The 19,152-nt window shown below is 44.5% G+C and overlaps 1 protein-coding gene across 2 annotated transcripts in view; it reads left to right on the top strand.

Annotated features, from left to right (window-relative positions):
• The first annotated feature begins 3,929 nt into the window (after positions 1-3,929).
• The window catches only part of PKD2L1 (polycystin 2 like 1, transient receptor potential cation channel), a 48,427-nt gene continuing 33,204 nt past the window's right edge, over positions 3,930-19,152 (top strand). Inside the window, exons 1-3 of one of the 2 annotated variants that reach the window (XM_055424876.2) lie at positions 3,930-4,061; positions 9,002-9,281; positions 9,665-9,778. In XM_055424876.2, the coding sequence (XP_055280851.2) occupies positions 9,047-9,281; positions 9,665-9,778 (349 nt within the window). In that variant the 5' untranslated portion in view covers positions 3,930-4,061; positions 9,002-9,046. Of the gene's footprint in view, positions 4,062-9,001; positions 9,282-9,664; positions 9,779-15,845; positions 15,904-19,152 lie in introns of those variants that run through there. The other variant, XM_055424882.2, reaches the window with a different exon arrangement.

The raw sequence follows: 19,152 nt of genomic DNA, 5'->3' as shown, positions 1-19,152 counted from the left end.
TTTCCAACTACTGGTGGGATAACTGACCAACAGCTTCCACCTGGGCCACTTATGGGTGAGCAGCCCAGCCAATAATCAAGCTTAACAGGGATACTAAGGCAGGCTCCTTCCTGGGAGACACAGAATTCTCCTGGTGGTTTGTTTGGGCTCCTTGAAGGTCTTGGCCAACATTTTTGAGACTAACTATACTGCAGGAGGCACCATGCCAACTTTCCTACTGTCTCTTCTTCATTTGGGGTCAGACTCACATTCCAGTCTGACAACTCTCCTAGCACTCTTAGGCTCCCTCCCTATTTTCATTTGCAAGTGTTTCCCACACTAAAAACCCTCACAAGCTTTATTCTTGGCTTCTCCTTCTCAGAGGACACAGATTAACACAGAAAGCTACCATGCCTCCAGAATGATAAATCCCTGTGGGTTAGGACCTGTTAGCAGAGTTACCCCGAGAAGAAAAGAATAAGTAACAGGAAAGAGCAGAGGAGAGAAACAGTCCCTAGGTTGGAGACCCTCTGGGTATACAGCCTTTCAAACTTGGCAAGGGTACTGCTACCCCCTGGTGGACATTTTAGGCAAAGCACCATTGTGCCTTCCCACTCCACTCTGATTCTGCTCAAGAAGGTGGGAGTGAAGAATCTATTCTGGGCCTTGGGATCCCCTCTCCTTCATTCGGACGAGGCACTGGCAACACATTCCAGTACTCTTGCCTGGAAAAATCCCATGGACGGAGGAGCCTGGTAGGCTGCAGTCTATGGGGTCGCTAAGAGTCGGACATGGCTGAGCGACTTTTTCACTTTCATGCATTGGAGAAGGAAATGGCAACCCACTCCAGTGTTCTTGCCTGGAGAATCCTAGGGACTGGGGAGCCTGGTGGGCTGCTGTCTATGGGGTCGCACAGAGTCGGACACGACTGAAGCGGCTTAGCAGCAGCAGCAGCTCCCTCATTTATGCATAAATTATAAGAATTGAATTCCAGATTCAAATGTTTATTCTTTAAAGTCAGCACCATGGTTGGACATCTGTGTAGATATTAAAAATCACTAGCTTGTATACTTAAATGGGTAAACTGTATGATCTGTGAATTATATCTCAATAAAGCTGTTTTTAAAATTCAGCACCAGAAGAGGAGTTGGAATGAACTGGAACTTCTATTTTATTTAAAATAATTTTTATTTTTAAAAGGAAAAAATAGAAGAATTTTAATTTGGAGAATAGTTGATTTACAATGTTAGGTTAGTTTCAGATATTATGTACTGAAGCTTTTAGAACATGAAGATGAGGATGGTTGGTTTTGGTTTCTTGGGACATCCCCAAGCAGATGTGAAAGAAGCTCGCCCAGCAGGTACTCAAATACTTAGTAAATTTACATGTGCAGTTAAATGGAGCCACTTCTTTCATCGCCTTGCTGCCCACTCTTTAACCTCTACACCCCTGCTCCTCCAAATCAGGCATCTCTAGCCTCCTCACTTTTCAAGGTCTCCTGAGAGATTCTAGTCTAAACATCCAGAAGCTTTTATCGGAATTCTTGACCTTTTAGCACTATTTGATACCGTCCATCAGCGCCCACTTCTTCAAACACTCCTCCTCTGACTGTGTCTTGAAAATCTCTGGTCCTCCTCCTGTCTCTAATGACTCTTTCTCCCTTTTGGCTCCTCTTCCATCCTCCAACTCAAGTTCTTTCCTCTCTTTATTCAGTCTAATCCTTTGGCAATCTTAACTGTTCCTGTGGCTCCAATAAACTTCTAGCTACACAATCCCCATATTACTTTCCATAGTCTTTATTGCCCTCTTAAACTTTAGCCCAGATTATTCAACAGCCTCTCAGGTTTCATCATCTTAACACTTTAGACTCAAATATGCTTAAAGCCAAATTCATCACCTTCCTACTGAAACCCACTCCTCTTTTGCTCCATCTCCCCACCCACCTTGTAATAGCATCACCACTCTTCCAGTTGTCCAGGTCTGAGACCTTAGATCTGCCTCTGATTTCTCTCCCTTGTACCTTTCGTCCTTCAGGTGCATTGTAATCCCAGCAGATGCCACCTAAGAGATTTCTCATGTATTTTTCCTTTCCTTTCTAGTCTTATTTCATCAAATGAAATTCATACTTTCATTATCTGTCCGTGAACTAACACAGCAATTTTCCAACTGATTTGCTTGCTTCCAGTTTCTCCCCAAACCAACCTATCCTGCTGTCAGACTATTTTCCATAAACTATAGCTTTAATATAGTTACTCTGTTCAGATGCTTTGTCTTTCTGTTGCCTAATAAATAAAATGGCTGGTATATGAGGCCTTCCATATTTTCTCCCAACCCCCTTTCCAGGCTCCCTTTCTATACTCCAGCCAAAGTGGGATTGTTCTTCCAAAACAGACTTCCTTTCAACTTCCCACCTGCCTGGCTTCGCACACACTGTGGGGTAATATGAGGGGAGTCATCACCACCGTCGTCAGACCCCATTTAAAAGCCTGATGTCACCAAAAGTTCTCTCTCTGATCCTCAGTTTCTTCCACCTGTAAAACAGAGATACTGAAAAGCTAATTGTGTGAGAGTTAACTGAGATCATATTAATGCGCAGTAAAGTATCTGGCATTGTGGTTAAGTGGTAACTATACCTTATTGTGTTGTGCTCAGTCGCTTCAGTCGTGTCCAATTCTTTGTGACCCTATGGACTGTAGCCTGCCAGGCTCCTCTGTCCATGAGATTTTCCTGGCAAGAATACTAGAGTGGGTTGCCATTTTCTTCTCCAGGGCATCTTCCAGACCCAGAGCTGGAACCCATGTCTCCTGCATTGCAGGCAGATTCTTTATCGCTGAGTCACCAGGGAAGCCCCAACTATACCTTATTTCTGCCTCTTAAAATATTACCAATCCTTCAAAATCCATTTCAGTGCCATTCCATCAAAATTCCCTTCTTGACCTTCCCAATTCCAAACCCAATCACCTTCCTTCCTCTGTGAGATGCTGTACTTCCCATTATATTACTTATCATTGTAGCTATTTTCATACCTGCCATACATTTCACCCGTATTCTTCCCAGCTGTAATCTCCAAGGAAGTAGCAATTAGGCTTAGAGCAGGCAGGTGGTAAGCAAATCTACTGCATGATGACTCCCATGTCAAGATACGAACACACTGATGTCTCGCTGATATGGAGAGCTAGTGTTGTGAAGGCAACCAGCCAAGAGGTTCTCTGAGTCTGAAATAAAAATGAACCTCAGATTTTTATGAACATAACTACTGACAACTAGCTTTTTAAAAATAATTATTTTTTCCAAATATGAAAATACTCATAATCATTGTAGAGAAAATTAGCAAAACAATAAGCATCTATAATCACACCATTCAGAGCTACCATTACTAAATATTTTTATTCTTCAATATTAGTCCTTTTTTGGTTGCATCTATCTAAGTATATACAGAGAAAATTTGAATTCTGTACATGTGTATGCCAGAAGTTTTAACATAACATACACTGAGCTTTTTCTTACAACATTAAATGTTACTCAAAAATGTTGTTAATTTCTGCACAACAATCCATTAGGTGAATGTGTCTTAATTTATTTGATCTTTTTTATACTGTTGGATATTTGGGCTTCCTCTTTTCCAGCTCTTTTAAAAATTAATAGCTGTTATCAATCATGCTGATAGAGATACCAAGGTAAATTTCTTGATTTGAGGTAACAGGGTCAGTGGAACAAAAGAAAAGAAAGCTCTTGGTTCTGAATTCCTGTTCAGGAAGTTTTTTTTAAAAGAAATTGAAAACGAATTGACCTTTATTGAGATGTGATTGCCATACAAAAAGCTGTATTTATTTAATGTGTAACAGTGAGTTTGGCAATAGTGTACAGCTTTAAAACCATCACCTCAGGAAATGTTAATCAATTTGAAGTTTTACCAGCAACTCTAGCTCTTTTATTTGTCTCTTTTTCAGCTTTTGAAGAGATAACCAATTTCAGGAGTGAAAAAATGGTTGGATTCCCTGTTTTTGGAAAGAAGCTAAGGCATGAGTAATTCAAGCTTAGCTCAGCTCCCATTCCAGTGACCATGAGGGATAAAGATGACTGTAAGTTTTAATATTTCTTGCAGTGTTGTAACTTTCTTCTCATTTGGTCTTTTAACTTGGTCTGTTTCCTTGTGCGTACCATCAGTAAAACATGTCTGCCTCTCAGAAAATGTGGTGTGCTGCAGGGACAAGAAGCGGAAAGAGAGATAGAAATCATCGTTCCATTCCTCATTGACCTCAGAAAGTTGGATCTCCTGCCGCAGAGCCACAAAGCACCTGTTGCTTCTCCCTTGCAGTACTTTTTATGATGATAAACCATCAATTATTTGTACATTTGTTTAATGTTTATCTTCCTCACCAGAATGTAAATTTCATGAGGCAGGGAGCCCTAATGATCTCCTTTGCTATTTCAGTAAGCATCTGTGGAGTGAATTATGATTGGAATGAGAATTCAGGATGGAAAAAGATGTGGTTTCTCTAATGGGGCTCTCAGAGGGAGGGACAAGGAGGTATGGTGAATGTTTGCCCTGAGAGCCTGAGGTGATGCTGGGAGAGTGAACCCCAAGTGACCTGCCCTGGGGCTCCAGTCTCCCCTCTTCACAGGCTTGGGACAGTCAGTTAAAGTGCCTCATGTGAAATGTGGTGAGTGGCTCTGAGGAGAAGAACCGCATTCTCTCACGTCCTCTTCCCCGAGCCTCTCTTCCTCCATCTCCTTTCCCTCTCATGCCTTTCTTTCTCCTCTCCTGCTCTTTCTTTCTAGACTGATGTCTCCTACTCACGTGGAGCTCTTTGCTTCCCTAATCCACCCGCTCCAGCAGGTGGCCTGATGAACACTCCACTAACACACCAGCTGAAGAACTGTGCCTACCATAGCAGGAGCTCTGCCTAGAAAGGAAACTGCAGTGGATTATGTCAGGACACGTGAGCTCAGATCCATTTTCTAGGGCTTAGTCAAGTGACAACCTCTTTATTTTTTGTTTGTTTATTTTTTGGCCAAACTGTGTGGCACGCAGGGTCTTAACCACTGGTCCACCAGGGAAGTCCTAACTTTCTTGTTTTTGGAGATAGTGTCATCTGTCTCTTACCATCTAGGTTTGATTGCTTTCCTCCATCTGTCTAAACCTCTGTAGAAGGTATGGACAGATGGACATCAATGTCCAGGGGGATCCTCTGGAAATGAGAGGGAAGCTGAGGGTCTCATTCACAAGGATTCCTTTTAGAGAAATGGAAGATGCAAAATGTATTCCAGAAGGACTCTGAAATCAGGGAGGTAAAAGGAAAGGATGAACAGGCTAACGTGGGTCCTTTTAATGAAGAGGTGGGTCACATCCAGTCTCTCTGTGAGGTGTCTGATGAAATAAGACAGAGGCTATTTTCTTGCTGTCTGGACTGGGACAGCTGCTACAGGACTTCGTATACCTGGACCTTCCAACAGAACTGACTTGTTCACATTAATATATTATGGAGAAGCTGGGGCTTGTGGAGGCCCCCTGGTGTAGTGCTGTGGTGTTGGTTACATGGAAGAAGGCAGGGGAGGAGCCCCTTTGACTTAGCTTACTCAGGTTGGTTTGCTTGATCCATCATGTTTGTTTGTTGTTGAAAACTTGGGCTACTCAAATTTCAGTATTTTTACCAGGCAGATGACTGTGGTGGTGTGTCAGTGAAGGTTAAGCTCTTATACCAGGCTTCATTCTTATAGATAAGTGATTTCCAGTGTCTTCCATGAAGAATCATTGCCATAGTGAGCCACTGTTACTTATAAAAGGTTTCTTACTGTTTATGTCTATTGGGGTGAAAAGGGTTGAGTCACTATGTAGAGTACAGAAGGTGGTTTGCAGCTTGCGTCTCCCTATAGAACCTGGGCTGTGAATCACCCCAGAATTCCTTTCTCTAAAGCATGGAAAGTGTCCTATCTCAGAGGAACTTCCAAGGAAAACTTATAAGGAGATGGACCACAAGATTCCATCTTGTAGACTTTGATGTCTTTGAGCTCTTTGTCAAGGCCTGTCAGATCCCAGAAACCCTGGAGAAGCTGGCTGGGATTGGGGAGGCTGTGAAAAGGAGTGCACTGGTGGCAGGCATGGGGCAACCCTCTTCCTGGTGACTGCATGAGGAGAGCATGTGATCAAAAAATGTGTCTCACTGAAGCAATGGGACCAAGTCACCAAGTGGCTAAGAGGCCTCATGACGAAGAGGTACTTTTGGTTCGAATGAGTCACAAGGCTTGTCATGTGGTTATAAAACTCTTCTAAGAGGTGCTTTCATTTAAAGACTACTTGTTTAATACTTTCCAGGTGAAATCATTCCATTCTGTTGGTGTCAGCTGAAGTGGAATGGGTGTGGCCACAGAGAGTTCTTGCACTCCACTTGTCCTTCAGGGGGCAGTGACAACAGAGTCCTGGCTGAAGGTGTCTATCTTAACCATGAACTGCTGTGTCTGACTGGAATGCACTAGGGTGGATGTAATGCTAGGATTATTAATTTCGTTGTGTGCTTTATAGTGCACAGATTATAAAGACTTCTATTTCAGTTCCAAAATAATCCTTAAGTTTAGCAGGACAGGCCTTATTATCAACACTGTGCAGATAGGTAAACAGAACCTCAAAGGGACTCTTACTGTTGTCCAGAACCATCTGATTATTGTGTTTTTCAGCCAAGAGTTAAACCCAGGAGTTTTGGTTTCAAGTTCAAGCCTCTTGGGTTTTGCTGAGCCGATAAGAGGCAGTCTGAGCCACAGGACTCCCCTGAAATCAGTTGCTTTTTTTTAACAGAGCAAAGTCAAGTGCCAGTAGGAGCTGGAGGGCATTCAGTAGGAGCTGGAGGGCATGGAACTGCTGGTCATTAAATCATCAGGAGATCCCACTTTATTACCACATTTGCAACTTCTTGAGTAACATTTAACATCCTAAGAATGCAGAATGCCTTTTGAGAAAATTTCTCAAGCCCTGTTGCATAACCTGTGCCCATTGTGGGCCTTATAGATTATACTCCATGGGGACTGCTCAGGACTGAGCAGGGAAACACGTTGGCCAGGTAGGTGACGGAGACAAATCCCATATCCCTGGCCTTAAGCTCCCTGGGGCCTGGGACCTGTCACGTGATGATCCTCCTTGAGTCCATCCAAACCCCTACTGATCATAAGCCTCCCTTAGGATATAAAATCACCCCAAAGGAATCAGAAACCATCTTCATTTCCTCTCCCCACTTCTTTGGACTCTAGCTTCCTGTTCATCGCCTCTGTCCCAGAGCTCAGTTTTGCAGGCCAAGGGTCCTTTTGTAATTGTTTGAAAAGCCTGTGGGTGAGAGGTAGAAACTCCTGTTCCTTCACTGTCAGATGGTTTCAGACCAGATGGGCAGTACAGGCCCAAGTCCTGATCTTTTGTCTTCCCAAAGAAAACCATCACCTTGGAATGTTTCTCATTAACCAGTAAAATGCAAAGAGGGGAACTCTTCCATCTGGGAGAGCTCACAGAGTTGGGTCAGCTACAGGCCAGAGGGAGAGTTCATTCCCTTCATAGTGTCCCGGGTTGGGGTGGGAGAGCCATGCAGCAGGCCCCGGGGGTAGGACAGCTGCTGTCTCAGATGCTAAAGTACACTCATGAGCAGCTGAGCCCAGCCCTGGGTTGTCTGGGATCAGGATCTCTTTGTGGGGATACCTAAGACTGCTGACTTCCACCAGGCTGATGTTTTACTGAGCACAAAGTTGGGTGGGCTTCAGGCCAGAACAGCAGTAGAGGAGCCCAGAGAGGGAGTCAGGAGCAGGAGAGAGGGCAGCCCCCACTCTGGCCATCAAGGAGGAGGTAAGCATCTGCACCTGTAGGGCCAGCCCTGTTCTGAGCCACAGTGCATGCCTGTAGGCAAGCCAGGGCACTTGCTTAGGGGCTAGAGCTAGGCACAGGGAAGGATCACTGGGGGTCCTTGCCAGGGTTTTGATTCAGAAACCTAAGAACCGGGAGAAAAAGCCAATCAGCCTTGCTATTTCTCCTGCTGCATTTTGTGCTCCTGCTCACTGTTCTAGGTCCAGCGTTAAGCAGAGGCTAAGGTAAGCTTGTCAACTGAGCTGGGTCCAGATGTACACTCCCCTTAAGGAGTCCCAGGCCATACAGCTCTTGCCCTTTGCTCTCTGGTCCATCTTCCCAATCAGTGCTTAGCCTCTTCCCTGAACAGCTCTGCACCCTGCAGGAAGACCTTTCTGGCAGGAAAGCTCAGCTATAAGCTAGAGTGTGGACCGTCTGAGAGGACAGGCCTCAGGAAAAAGGATGCAGGTGATCTGGACCTCTGCGGGCGCGCCCCCTCCTCATCTGTGGTCAGAGACCCTGCCACATAGGTGTCTGAAACAGGGGGACCTCCTCTCACGATCCTTTCCCCCAGCTGTGAGGGTGGAATGGGGGAGGAGAGCCCCGCTTCTTCACCCCACCAGGGCTCAACTCAAGGTGAGACCATAACAGAGCCTCGGACACCATTGACTGAGCCTGGAGGGAGGCAGCACTTTTCAGTCCCTGTGCCTGGCCTGGGTCCCCACCCCGACCCGTGGCGGCCCTTTCAGGAGCTTTTAGTGGAAATGAGTTCAGACCTGCAGTGAAGTTCCAAGGCCTCCCTCTCTTCCCAGCCCCACCCATTGCTCTTTCATCACCTCTTCTATCAGCTGGGGGAGCATCCCTCCCAGGCCCCATCTGCAAGCAGCCCTGCTCTCCCCACAGTGTTTACCTCTCTTGCCCCACGTTCCTTCCAAAGCCAGTCTCCGCACCTTCCTATTCCCCCATCAAACCCCTGCCTCCCAGTTCCCTCCCACCCTCTTTCTTCTTGTCCCCTGCGCCCCTGACAGCACTGACGATCATTCCCCACCCTCCACCTCCTCTGCTCCCTCCCTGCAGCAGGCACAGACTGCCCCTACAAAAGGCTGGAGGCAGAGGCTGCAGGAGACCAGCTGCTCTCACATTCCCTTCCCTTTGCCCTCTGCTGGCTAAACTAACCTGTGTCTTTGTTCTCTCTTTCTCCAGGTGAGAGTGGGTACCTGAGCTGCCAGGTCCCCTGCCTCATCCCCCATGAATGCTGTGGGAAGCCCCGAGGAGCAGGAGCTACAAAAGCTGGGGAGCGGAGCCTGGGACAACCCCACCTACAGCAGCCCCCCCTCCCCTCAAGGGACCCTCAAGATCTGCACCATCTCCAGTGCAGTGCTGCCTCAACCCCAACCCAAGCAGCCTGAAGATGGACCCCAGGAAAAGGCACACAGGACCCTGGTGTCCAGCTGCTGCCTTTGCATCTGTCGCGCCATCAGAGGTGCCTGGTTGGGGGAGGCAGCTCCTGAGATACTGGGGTCCGGAGAAGACGCCAGCTGAGGCTTTGGGAAGGGGATACAATATGAAGAAGATGTATCTTTGGGGTTTGTGAACTGTCTGTGTCAGATCTGAATGCCCCAGAGTACAGAGGCTAGTGTGGTGGTTGCCACGGTCATCTCTTGGGGACCCAGAAGTGTATGTGGGAGCTAGTTTGAGGGAAGACATGGATGTGATGATACCCTAGCCTGCCCCACCTGGGGTAAGGTGATGGGAAAAGGGGCTGGGGTGGAAACGAGCATAAATTCCAGGGACTGGTTGGTGGGGTAACTGGAAGGAACCCTGCTGTGGGAATTCTGGACATCTTTCCACTGTCCCTCCCTTTAGGACTTTGGGGAACGACCTTGACTGAGAACACAACTGAGAACCGGGAGCTGTATATCAAGACCAGCTTGCGGGAGCTTTTGGTATATGTCGTGTTCCTGGTGGACATCTGTCTCTGTGAGTAACGTTGGTCTCTGTGTACATCTGTGTGTGATCAGCACCTGTGTGTACAGCAACTGTGTACACACCTCTGTGGGCAGTGTCTGTGGGGACAGCCTCCTCCACTTGTGTGAGCAGACCATGTCCTAGGATCTTTATATCGTTCTATTTTATACCTTTCCAGCTTCAGGCCTTTTAATTAAAAAGAACATGTCACTGAGTTCAGGAGAAAAAGGCAGACTGTGGGAAAACTTCATACAAGTTGCTTTTTTGAGAGTTACAAGGGGGAATCCACTTTTTTTTGTTTGTTTAGTTTTTAGGGGAATCCACTTTTTAAGTTCAAGTTCTTGATACTGACTTAGCAACCACTGTTCTCTGTTAGTAGGTGGAAGTTTTTAACCTTCTGTAAAGGGTGGATGACACTGTTTTCTGTTCAGAAAAAAATAGTTTGGTGGGTTTCACATAGTTAACATCGACTATGTTTGATCCACATTTCTTTGGAGGCAGAAAGAAAAAGATTCAGGCAGGCCTTAGAACTCATATCCCTAATAAAAGGGTTAAAGATGCAAATGGTGTGGTAATCAGTGCAGCCAAGATTCTCCCATGTGAGAGAGCACCATGCCACAGGTATGGAGGGAAGCTTATCTGAAGCTCTATCTATAGTTATAAGCTGGGAAGGTTTGGTCTGTCCCTTGAGAGAAGCAAGTGAAAAGCTAGATCAGTGAGTCGTGGAAGGACAAATAATTGGAGTTAGTGATAAAGATGGATTGAACAGATGCTATAAGGCCTATAGGTAAGTGCGCTTTTTACTTAGTTAATTGCTGCTTTAAGTTCTTGCACAAGTGAATTTTGGTTAGTTTGATAGAGTTGTGTGGGTACGTGTGTGTTGACTTGAAGCTGCAGCTTAGATCATACAGCTAAGGTGCCTGCATTACTAGGTGACTTTATACCTCACAGAGGGCTTCCCTGGTAGCTCAGCTTAAAGAATCTGCTTGCAATGCAGGAGACCCCAGTTTGATTTCTGGGTCGGGAAGATCCCCTAGAGAAGGGTTAGGTTACCCACTTCAGTGTTCTTGGGCTTCCCTGGTGGCTCAGACGGTAAAAATTCTCCCTGCAATGCAGGAGACCTGTATTTGATGCCTGGGTTGGGAAGATCCCCTGGAGGAGGGTATGGCAACCCAGTCTAGTATTCTTGCCTGGAGAATCCCCATGGGTAGAGAAGCCTGGTGGGCTAGAGTCCACAGGGTGGCAAAGAGTCAGACATGACTGAGCAACTAAGCACAGCACAGCGCATACCTCACAGAAGTCTCTGTTCTTTCTAGGTTGCATAAATATTCTGCAAGTAGAGTCTGAAGATCTGATAGTATAATTTTGGTTTCAAATTTCATCATGTCTGTGAGCCGTCCACATTTATATGAGCTCTCTAGGAAAGCTGAGCACTTGTTTTGGTTGTACTCGGTTGGGACTCATTCTGTAGGGAGAGGGGGGTGGTTCTGTGTTTACCATAGGCCATCAGCATGGAGTGAAAGGAGACAGAGCATGTGGGGAACGACAGTTGACCCAGGGTATGTTTTGTGGGACCCATTTTATTCTTCTCAGCAAATGACTGTCAGAAATTCATTTGTTGACATACTGTCTTTTTGTCTCAACCATCTGCCAGGAAGGAGTGTTTCTCTCCATTTTCAGATCCTATGACAGCAGTTGTAACATGCAGGCAGAGCCTTTCTTTATGAATGACTGGAATGTCTCTATTTCCAGACCAAGATCGGGAGGTTTCTGGATCCCCAGAGTTAGGGTGAACCATTCTGGCTTCAGGGTGGGAAGCTAGAGTTCTCAGAGCCCAGTAGTCCATCCACTCACATTCTCCACTTTTTGGGATCCCAACGCACTGCTGAATACTAGGTGGTCTGTAACTTGCCAAAGTCTGAGTCATAGACTCAGTCCAATAATCACAGAATCTTTGAATGGCCAGGAGCTTTACAGGTCATCTAGTTCAAAGAGATTGGAGAAGGAAATGGCAACCCACTCCAGTGTTCTTGCCTGGAGAATCCCAGGGACGGGGGAGCCTGGTGGGCTTCCGTCTGTGGGGTCACACAGAGTCGGACACGACTGAAGTGACTTAGCAGCTTAGCAGCAGTTCAAAGAGATAGAAATCCTTTCTCCTTGATCCTCCCTGTGGTGCTGTGTCAGGTGACTACAACCTGTGGAGCATCCATGAGAGTTTCACTGTTTCATGGGACAGCCCTATTTCCTTCCATCCACGGAGCTCCCCCTTCTGTACCAGACCTTGGACTGAGATACGCAGTCCTTGGGTCTTTCAGAGGCTCAACTTTCTCCTTTTGAGAACTTCCTTTTATTGAGCCAATTACTTCTTGTTTCTCTCCAAACTGACAATTCTTCAGCTGTGTAAATGAATGTGGTGATCTGTTCTCTGGATTCAGTTAGTTCCAGTCGCTCAGTCATGTCTGACTCTTTGCAACACCATGAATCACAGCACGCCAGGCCTCCCTGTCCATCACCAACTCCCGGAGTTCACTCAAACTCATGTCCATCGAGTTGGTGATGCCATCCAGCCATCTCATCCTCTGTCGTCCCCGTCTTCTCCTGCCCCCAATCCCTCCCAGCATCAGAGTCTTTTCCAGTGAGTCAACTCATCGCATGAGGTGGCCAAAGTTTCAGCTTTAGCATCAGTCCTTCCAATGAACACCTAGGACTGATCTCCTTTAGAATGGACTGGTTGGATCTCCTTGCAGTCCAAGGGACTCTCAAGAGTCTTCTCCAACACCACAATTCAAAAGCATCAATTCTTTGGCGATCAGCTTTCTTCACAATCCAACTCTCACACTAATACTTGACCACTGGAAAAACCATAGCCTTGACTAGACGGACCTTTGTTGGCAAAGTAATGTCTCTGCTTTTTAATATGCTATCTAGGTTTACCTGCTAATTTCCCACTAAATGAGTCATTATAAAATGGTTTTCAGAAGTGGTATTATGCAGAGATTGAAGGCATGGGCTCTGAATTTACACAGACTTGGGTTCAAACACCATGTTCTACCATTTACCAGGTGAGGGACCTTGAGTCAGTAGCTTAACTTCTTTGAGTTTTAGTTTTCTCTTCTATACCTATCCAATCCAATAGGATTATTATGTGAGATACATGAAGTAAGATCCATGGAGTCGTTACCTCCATGCCTAGCATATGTATTCCATAATACTCACCATCCTGACTGGCTGTCTCCAGGTCTGATCTATATGATACCCCTAATGGACAAAATACTCCCTAGTCAATCCAACCAGTTCAGAGTTCTGTGATGCTGTTACTCCAGAACTGAGGGATGTACGAGGACAGGCAGAGGAAGTAATGTCTGAACTAAAACCTGAGTTAGGAGGAGAATTCCGCTCCCTGAAAGGTGAAGATGAGGAAGTTTCTGGGAAAAGGGAATAATGTGTGCCAAGCCCCAGAAATGACAGAGGGCACTGTTTAGTGAGAGTGCATCAGTGTGGCTGGAGCAGGGAATTTGAAGAACAAAGTGGTAAAGGAAGACAAGGCCAGCCATTTAAACAGAGGGTGTTTAAGGTATAATAAGTAAGGGCTTTATAAGGTATAATAAGTAATTGGGATGTTATCCCAAGGACCCTGTGAAGAGTTATAAGTACAGACTGCCAGTCCCCTCAAGAACTTTCTTTTGAAAGAGAATTTGAAGGTCGTCATATTCTGATGATTCCTACAACATGCAATAAAATACCACTAATACTAGTGAAGAAAGCTGATCGCCGAAGAATTGATGCTTTTGAACTGTGGTGCTGGAGAAGACTCTTAAGAGTCCATTGGACTGCAAGGAGATCCAACCAGTCCATTCTGAGGGAGATCAATCCTGAGTGTTCATTGGAAGGACTGATGCTGAAGCTGAAACTCCAATACTTTGGCCACCTCATGTGACGAATTGACTCACTGGAAAAGAGTCTGATGCTGGATTGGGGGCAGGAGGAGACAGGGACGACAGAGAATGAGATGGCTGGATGGCATCACCGACTCGATGGACATGAGTTTGAGTGAACTCCGGGAGTTGGTGATGGACAGGGAGGCCTGGCATGCTGTGATTCATGGGGTCACAAAGATTCGGACACGACTGAGCAACTGAACTTTACTGAACTGAACTGAATACTGGTTTCCTAGGCCCCCTCCTCTCACAGCCTCTTCCTTGCTTCAGGCTCATCTTCAAGTAACACTGAGCCTTTGACAAGGTCTCAGTAGGGCTTCTTTGGTGCCCTCCAGGGTCCTGACCTCACCTTTCTAGCATCTTTGCTTCTTCACTCAGCCTCCTTGGGCTCTGGTCATCTGCAACTAGACCAAATATTCTCAGTGGGGATGATGTAGCTCCCAAAGGGGTGAAAATAGTTGCCTTCAGGGCAAAACAACCCTGCTTAGCTATTTCTATAGCTTTTGGATCTGCAAAGGACCCTAGTACATGAGCTAATGTAGAAAATGTATGTGATATTAAAATGTAATTAGGGTGTAGGGTGATTAGGAAAAAAATGTCTAAAGAGGCTCCTGGGTTAGGGTACAATACAAAAAGTGTTAAGAAACACTAGACTATACCTACTTTAATTTTGTTTGTTAGTGTGCTGACTAAACTCTCCTGCCTAAGCATAGGGATGCAAGTCCCAGCCATTGAATCTGGCATAAAGCAGTATGGTTATTGTTCTATCAGGATGCTTCTTCTAAGAACTGCCATGACATCTGGTTGGATATATACTGTATCAATTTGCTTTTTTCCCCATCAGTTCCTGAGACTAGGTTCAGCTGCTACAGGACCCATATTTGGCATTAAGCTATGGCATAATGGAGAGATCAGGATATTGGAGTCAGAAAAACTAGATTCAGATGCCAGCTCTTCTCCTTACTGGTTTTGTGATTTTAAGTACTTCCTTGTTGGTAGAACAAGGATAATAATACTTATGGAGAAAATGTATAAAAAACCTCACACAATCATTGATAGTATTTATCTTTGTATGAAGGGAATTTCCAAATACTTGAACTTTTAGTCTGCAGGTAAAAAAGTACCTTTCAAGAAAGAAGCAAGTCTGAAAAGACTATATACTGTAGGATTCTCACTATGTGACATTCTGGAAAAGGCAAAAGTATGGAGATAGTGGAAGGACCCCTCACCTCCACACACACAGAGCCAGGGTGGTACCTGTTATGACTGATGAAGTTATGTTGCCACATCGTCATCATCCAAAGTCCATACTTCCCATTATGGTTCACTCTTGGTGCTATATATTCTATGGGTTTAGAATGGAATTCTCCAGGCAGGAATACTGGAGTGGGTAGCCTTTCCCTTCTCCAGGGGATCTTCCCAACCCAGGGATCGAACCCAGGTCACATGCATTGCAGGCAGATCCTTTACCAGCTGAGTCACAGGGGAAGCCATATACCATAGTATATGATTGATGAAGTTATATTGCCTCATCATCATATTGTGTACTTTCGCTTGGAATTATGTCATAGTTCCACATGTTTCTAAGTGTTTTTATATTTTCATTTTAATGACTACAGTCACACCACAGTTAACCAAAACATTTCTCCTGTTATTTCAGTATTTGCCTAGAATAGGTAAATATGTCTATCAGTTCAGTTCAGTTCAGTTCATTTCAGTCGCTCAGTCGTGTCCGACTCTTCGCGACCCCATGAATCACAGCACGCCAGGCCTCCCTGTCCATCACCAATCTATACTTGCTGCTTTTTTCCACCACTTTTGTTGAATTACCTCCTTGAAATTTCCAGGGAGAGAGGTTACTATGCCAAAGACAGGAATGTCTTCTTAGTACTTGCTATGTGTTGTTGTTTTGCCCCTGTAAGCAATCATATAAATTTATTATATTGCTAGCATTGTAAGATCACATCAATTTTGTCACAACTTTGTTAACATCGAACATTCTTATTTATAATTTTTATTATTAAATAGGCATAACAGTATAGTTTGCCTTATTTGTCTTTGGTCACTAGTGAGGGTGGACAGTTTTCTCATGTTTTAATATATTATGTGTGTTTATTTTTGTATAAATTGCATAAGAAATACATTTTAAGAAGAGCAACGAAGAAGACTGGGGATGAAGTTTGGCACATTAGAGCCTAGGTAAGGTACCAACCACCAAGGGGCTCACTTCCAAGGTGTGGGTTCCTGGGGCTGGAAAGAATAATCAGCTAGGTCAGGCATCACCTGCACAGCAATTTGGCCTGGGATGGGTACTAGTAAACCATGGTGGTTAGCCATACTAACTACATTTCTTCTCCATTATGCTTTGGTTCAGGAACTGGGTGGATCTAGACACCAGGGTATTTGGAGTCTCATCTGGTTAAAATAAATCTGTCTTTTTGATAGAGGCATTATGGGTGAACTATCAATCTTTTCGTAATAACCATATCAGTTGTGCAGTCCTTTAAATCTTACAAAGAGCTTTCATACCTGTTATCTCATTTGATCCTGACAGCAATCCTGTAAGGAGGAGATACTATTATTTCCGTTCCACAGCTTAGAAAACTGTTGTGATTGTCATTATGAATAGTCCAGGAATGATCAGTAATTCAGTCTGGTTCCTGATGGGTAGAGTCACTCCTATTCCTGGGCAGAGAAAGTGCTTAAGAATGATCTTCCTGCCCCCACCCCTTCCCTCCCACCATCATGCTATTTCTGAAAGGGCTTCCAGCCTTTTGTCTTCTTGGCAGGATGGCTGAAGCCTTTTGTTGATGGAGGAAACATTGAAGGTCTTTGTGTAGAAACAATGGCTGTTTGTTTTAGGAGACAGTATTGTTATCTCAAAGGTGCACCTGGGACTGTCCCTCACTCCCCTGGAATAGAAGCAGCTCTGAGCCAAGACAAGGCTGGGTCTGGTCACCATGGAGCTGTGGAGGAGGGCAAAGACCCTTGGCCTTTGACAACTTATATCTACACACCAATTAATGTCAAATGGATGTTCTTTATCCACTACTGGTTGTCAGGAAATGCCTGCCTCTGTTCACTCAGCTTTCTTTTAGTGGATTTTAAGGTTCTGTCTATAGACTGATGGAATCTTACACTAACAGGAGAGGCTGGAGTAAGCTTGGAGATTAGGAAGAATATGTCTTTTTTTTAGATTGCGATACAATTGATAATGTACCATTGTATTAGTTTTAGATGTACAACATGATGATCTGATATATATTGTTAAAGGATTACCACAGTAAGTTTAGTTTAGTTTATCAGCACACATAATTACAGTTTTTTTTTTTTTTCTTGTAATGAGAACTTTTAAGATCTAATTTCTTAGCAGCTTTTCAAATATAGTTACCAGCCCTGTGGCCCAAGCCTTACTTCTTATAACTGGAAATTTTTACATTTTGACCACTTTCACCCATTTTGTCCACCTCCTGCATCTGGTAACCACCAATCTGTTCTCTGTATCTATGAGTTCAGGAGGCTGAGATGGTTTTCTTTGTTGGGTTTTTTTTTTTTTTTGGTTTCTTTGTTTGTTTTTCAAGATTCTACCGGTAAGTAAAGTCACACCGTGTTTCTCTCTTTACATACACACATACATGCATCACCTTCTCTTTATCCACCCATCCATCAGTGTTTCCATGTCTTGGTTATTGCAAATAATATTGCAGTAAACATAGGGGTGTACAGATTTCGTTTCCTTTGAATAAATACCTGGAAATAAAATTACTGGATCATATGATAATTTTATTTTTAATTTTTTGAGAAACCTTCATAGAAGATGGCTTTCTTAACTTAGCATCCCTAGAATTAACAAAGAAAGGAACAGAAAGATATTAGAAGTAAGGAAATATCTTTGAGTGAGCCCCATCCCCATGTGGCTGTAATGATGGCAGAAGACAATCGGTCATATAGAATCATAACATTAGTGAAGGCACAGTGGTGATGGAGATAGTATGGGACCTGGAATAAGATGACTTCCTTCAAATGATGGTGAGACCAGTTATTAGACATGTGCCTTTGATAAGATGTAGGTCAAGATATTTAAATCCCTGGAGGCTTTGATTTCCTTGTATTTCAAATGAGGATAATGTCTGCTTTGTGAGACTAGTGGAAAACAAAAAGGGTACTTAACATGGTGCTTGGCATATAGTGGGCTTTCAATAAATATCAGTTGTCATTCCACATCATTACCATAAATTTGGAAAATACGGAAATGAAAAGTTTAACCCACCAGAACATGAGATCTGTTTGAAAGTACCAGTATATTGCTTAGCAAGGATCAGAAAGACTAGCTCTCCAGATGAGGTTGTCAAAGATTAAGAATGGCCGTGAGGGGGCTTCCCTGGTGGTCCAGTGGCTAAGACTCCATGCTTCCAATGCAGGGGCCCGGGGTTTGATCCCTGGTTAGGGAACTAGATCTCACATGCCACAACTAAGAGTTTATAGGTCGCGACTAAGACCTGGCACAGTAAAAAAAAAAAAAATAGGATGACCATGGGATAATAATTTCATGCCTCTCCTAGCATACTTAGTTAACCATGGCCCATCCAGACCCAGAGAGTTAAGATGTCCTTCCAGTACTAGGGTGAGATGATCTGAGTCAATTAAACCTAAATGATAGAGATTTAGGCCCTACCAGCAGGCTTTGGGGCTTCCCTAGTGGTTCAGGGAGTAAAGAATCCACCTACAATGCAGGAGACCTGGGTTCGATCCCTGGATTAGAAAAATCCCCTGGAGGAGGGCATGGCAATCCACTCCAGTATTCTTACCTAGAGAGCTCCCATGGACTGAGGAGCCCGGCAGGCTATAGTTCATGGGGTCACAAAAGAGTCATACACGACTTAACAACTAAACAACAACAGCAACATGAGCATGCTTCAGTCAAATGCAGAAGTGCAGGCACCACTACCTGATGAAACCTGGGTCACTGCCAGTGTAAGTGGCCAGAGAAAGAACATTTATAAGGCATGAGTCTGAGTGCTGACTCTGCCTCTTGCCAGCTAAATGACCTGAGCTAGTCAAATAACTCTGAACCTCATGATTCGTAGGAAACTGCTCATGGATAAGGTGGAATAATCACACCATGTCTGATTGGCTATATGGAGATATTGTAGGGAAAAGCTCTTTGTAAAGTATGTAAATGTGGTACACAGATAAGGGATTAGAATAATATTGATAATGATCTCTTTACACTGTGGGATGGTGACAGGAGAAAGTCTAAGGTTTTAAGTTCAGGCAGATTCTCAAGTCTGGGTGGAGTTGCTAGTCACAGAAATAGGCAAAGGCAGTGGTTCTCAAAGGTGTGCTCTAAGGACACCTGGATATATCCTGAGACCCTTTCAGGGGTTCCTGAGAACAAAATGTTTGTGAACCACTGACTTAGAGGATGAGTCTGAGCTAGTCAAGCCA

The sequence above is a fragment of the Moschus berezovskii genome, chromosome 12, assembly GCF_049115385.1.
Source record: "Moschus berezovskii isolate FMDL1 chromosome 12, NW_MosBer_1.0, whole genome shotgun sequence".
NCBI lineage: Eukaryota > Metazoa > Chordata > Mammalia > Artiodactyla > Moschidae > Moschus > Moschus berezovskii.
The sequence above is the reverse complement of the archived record's forward strand: the minus strand, read 5'-3'. Positions and strand labels throughout refer to the sequence as shown.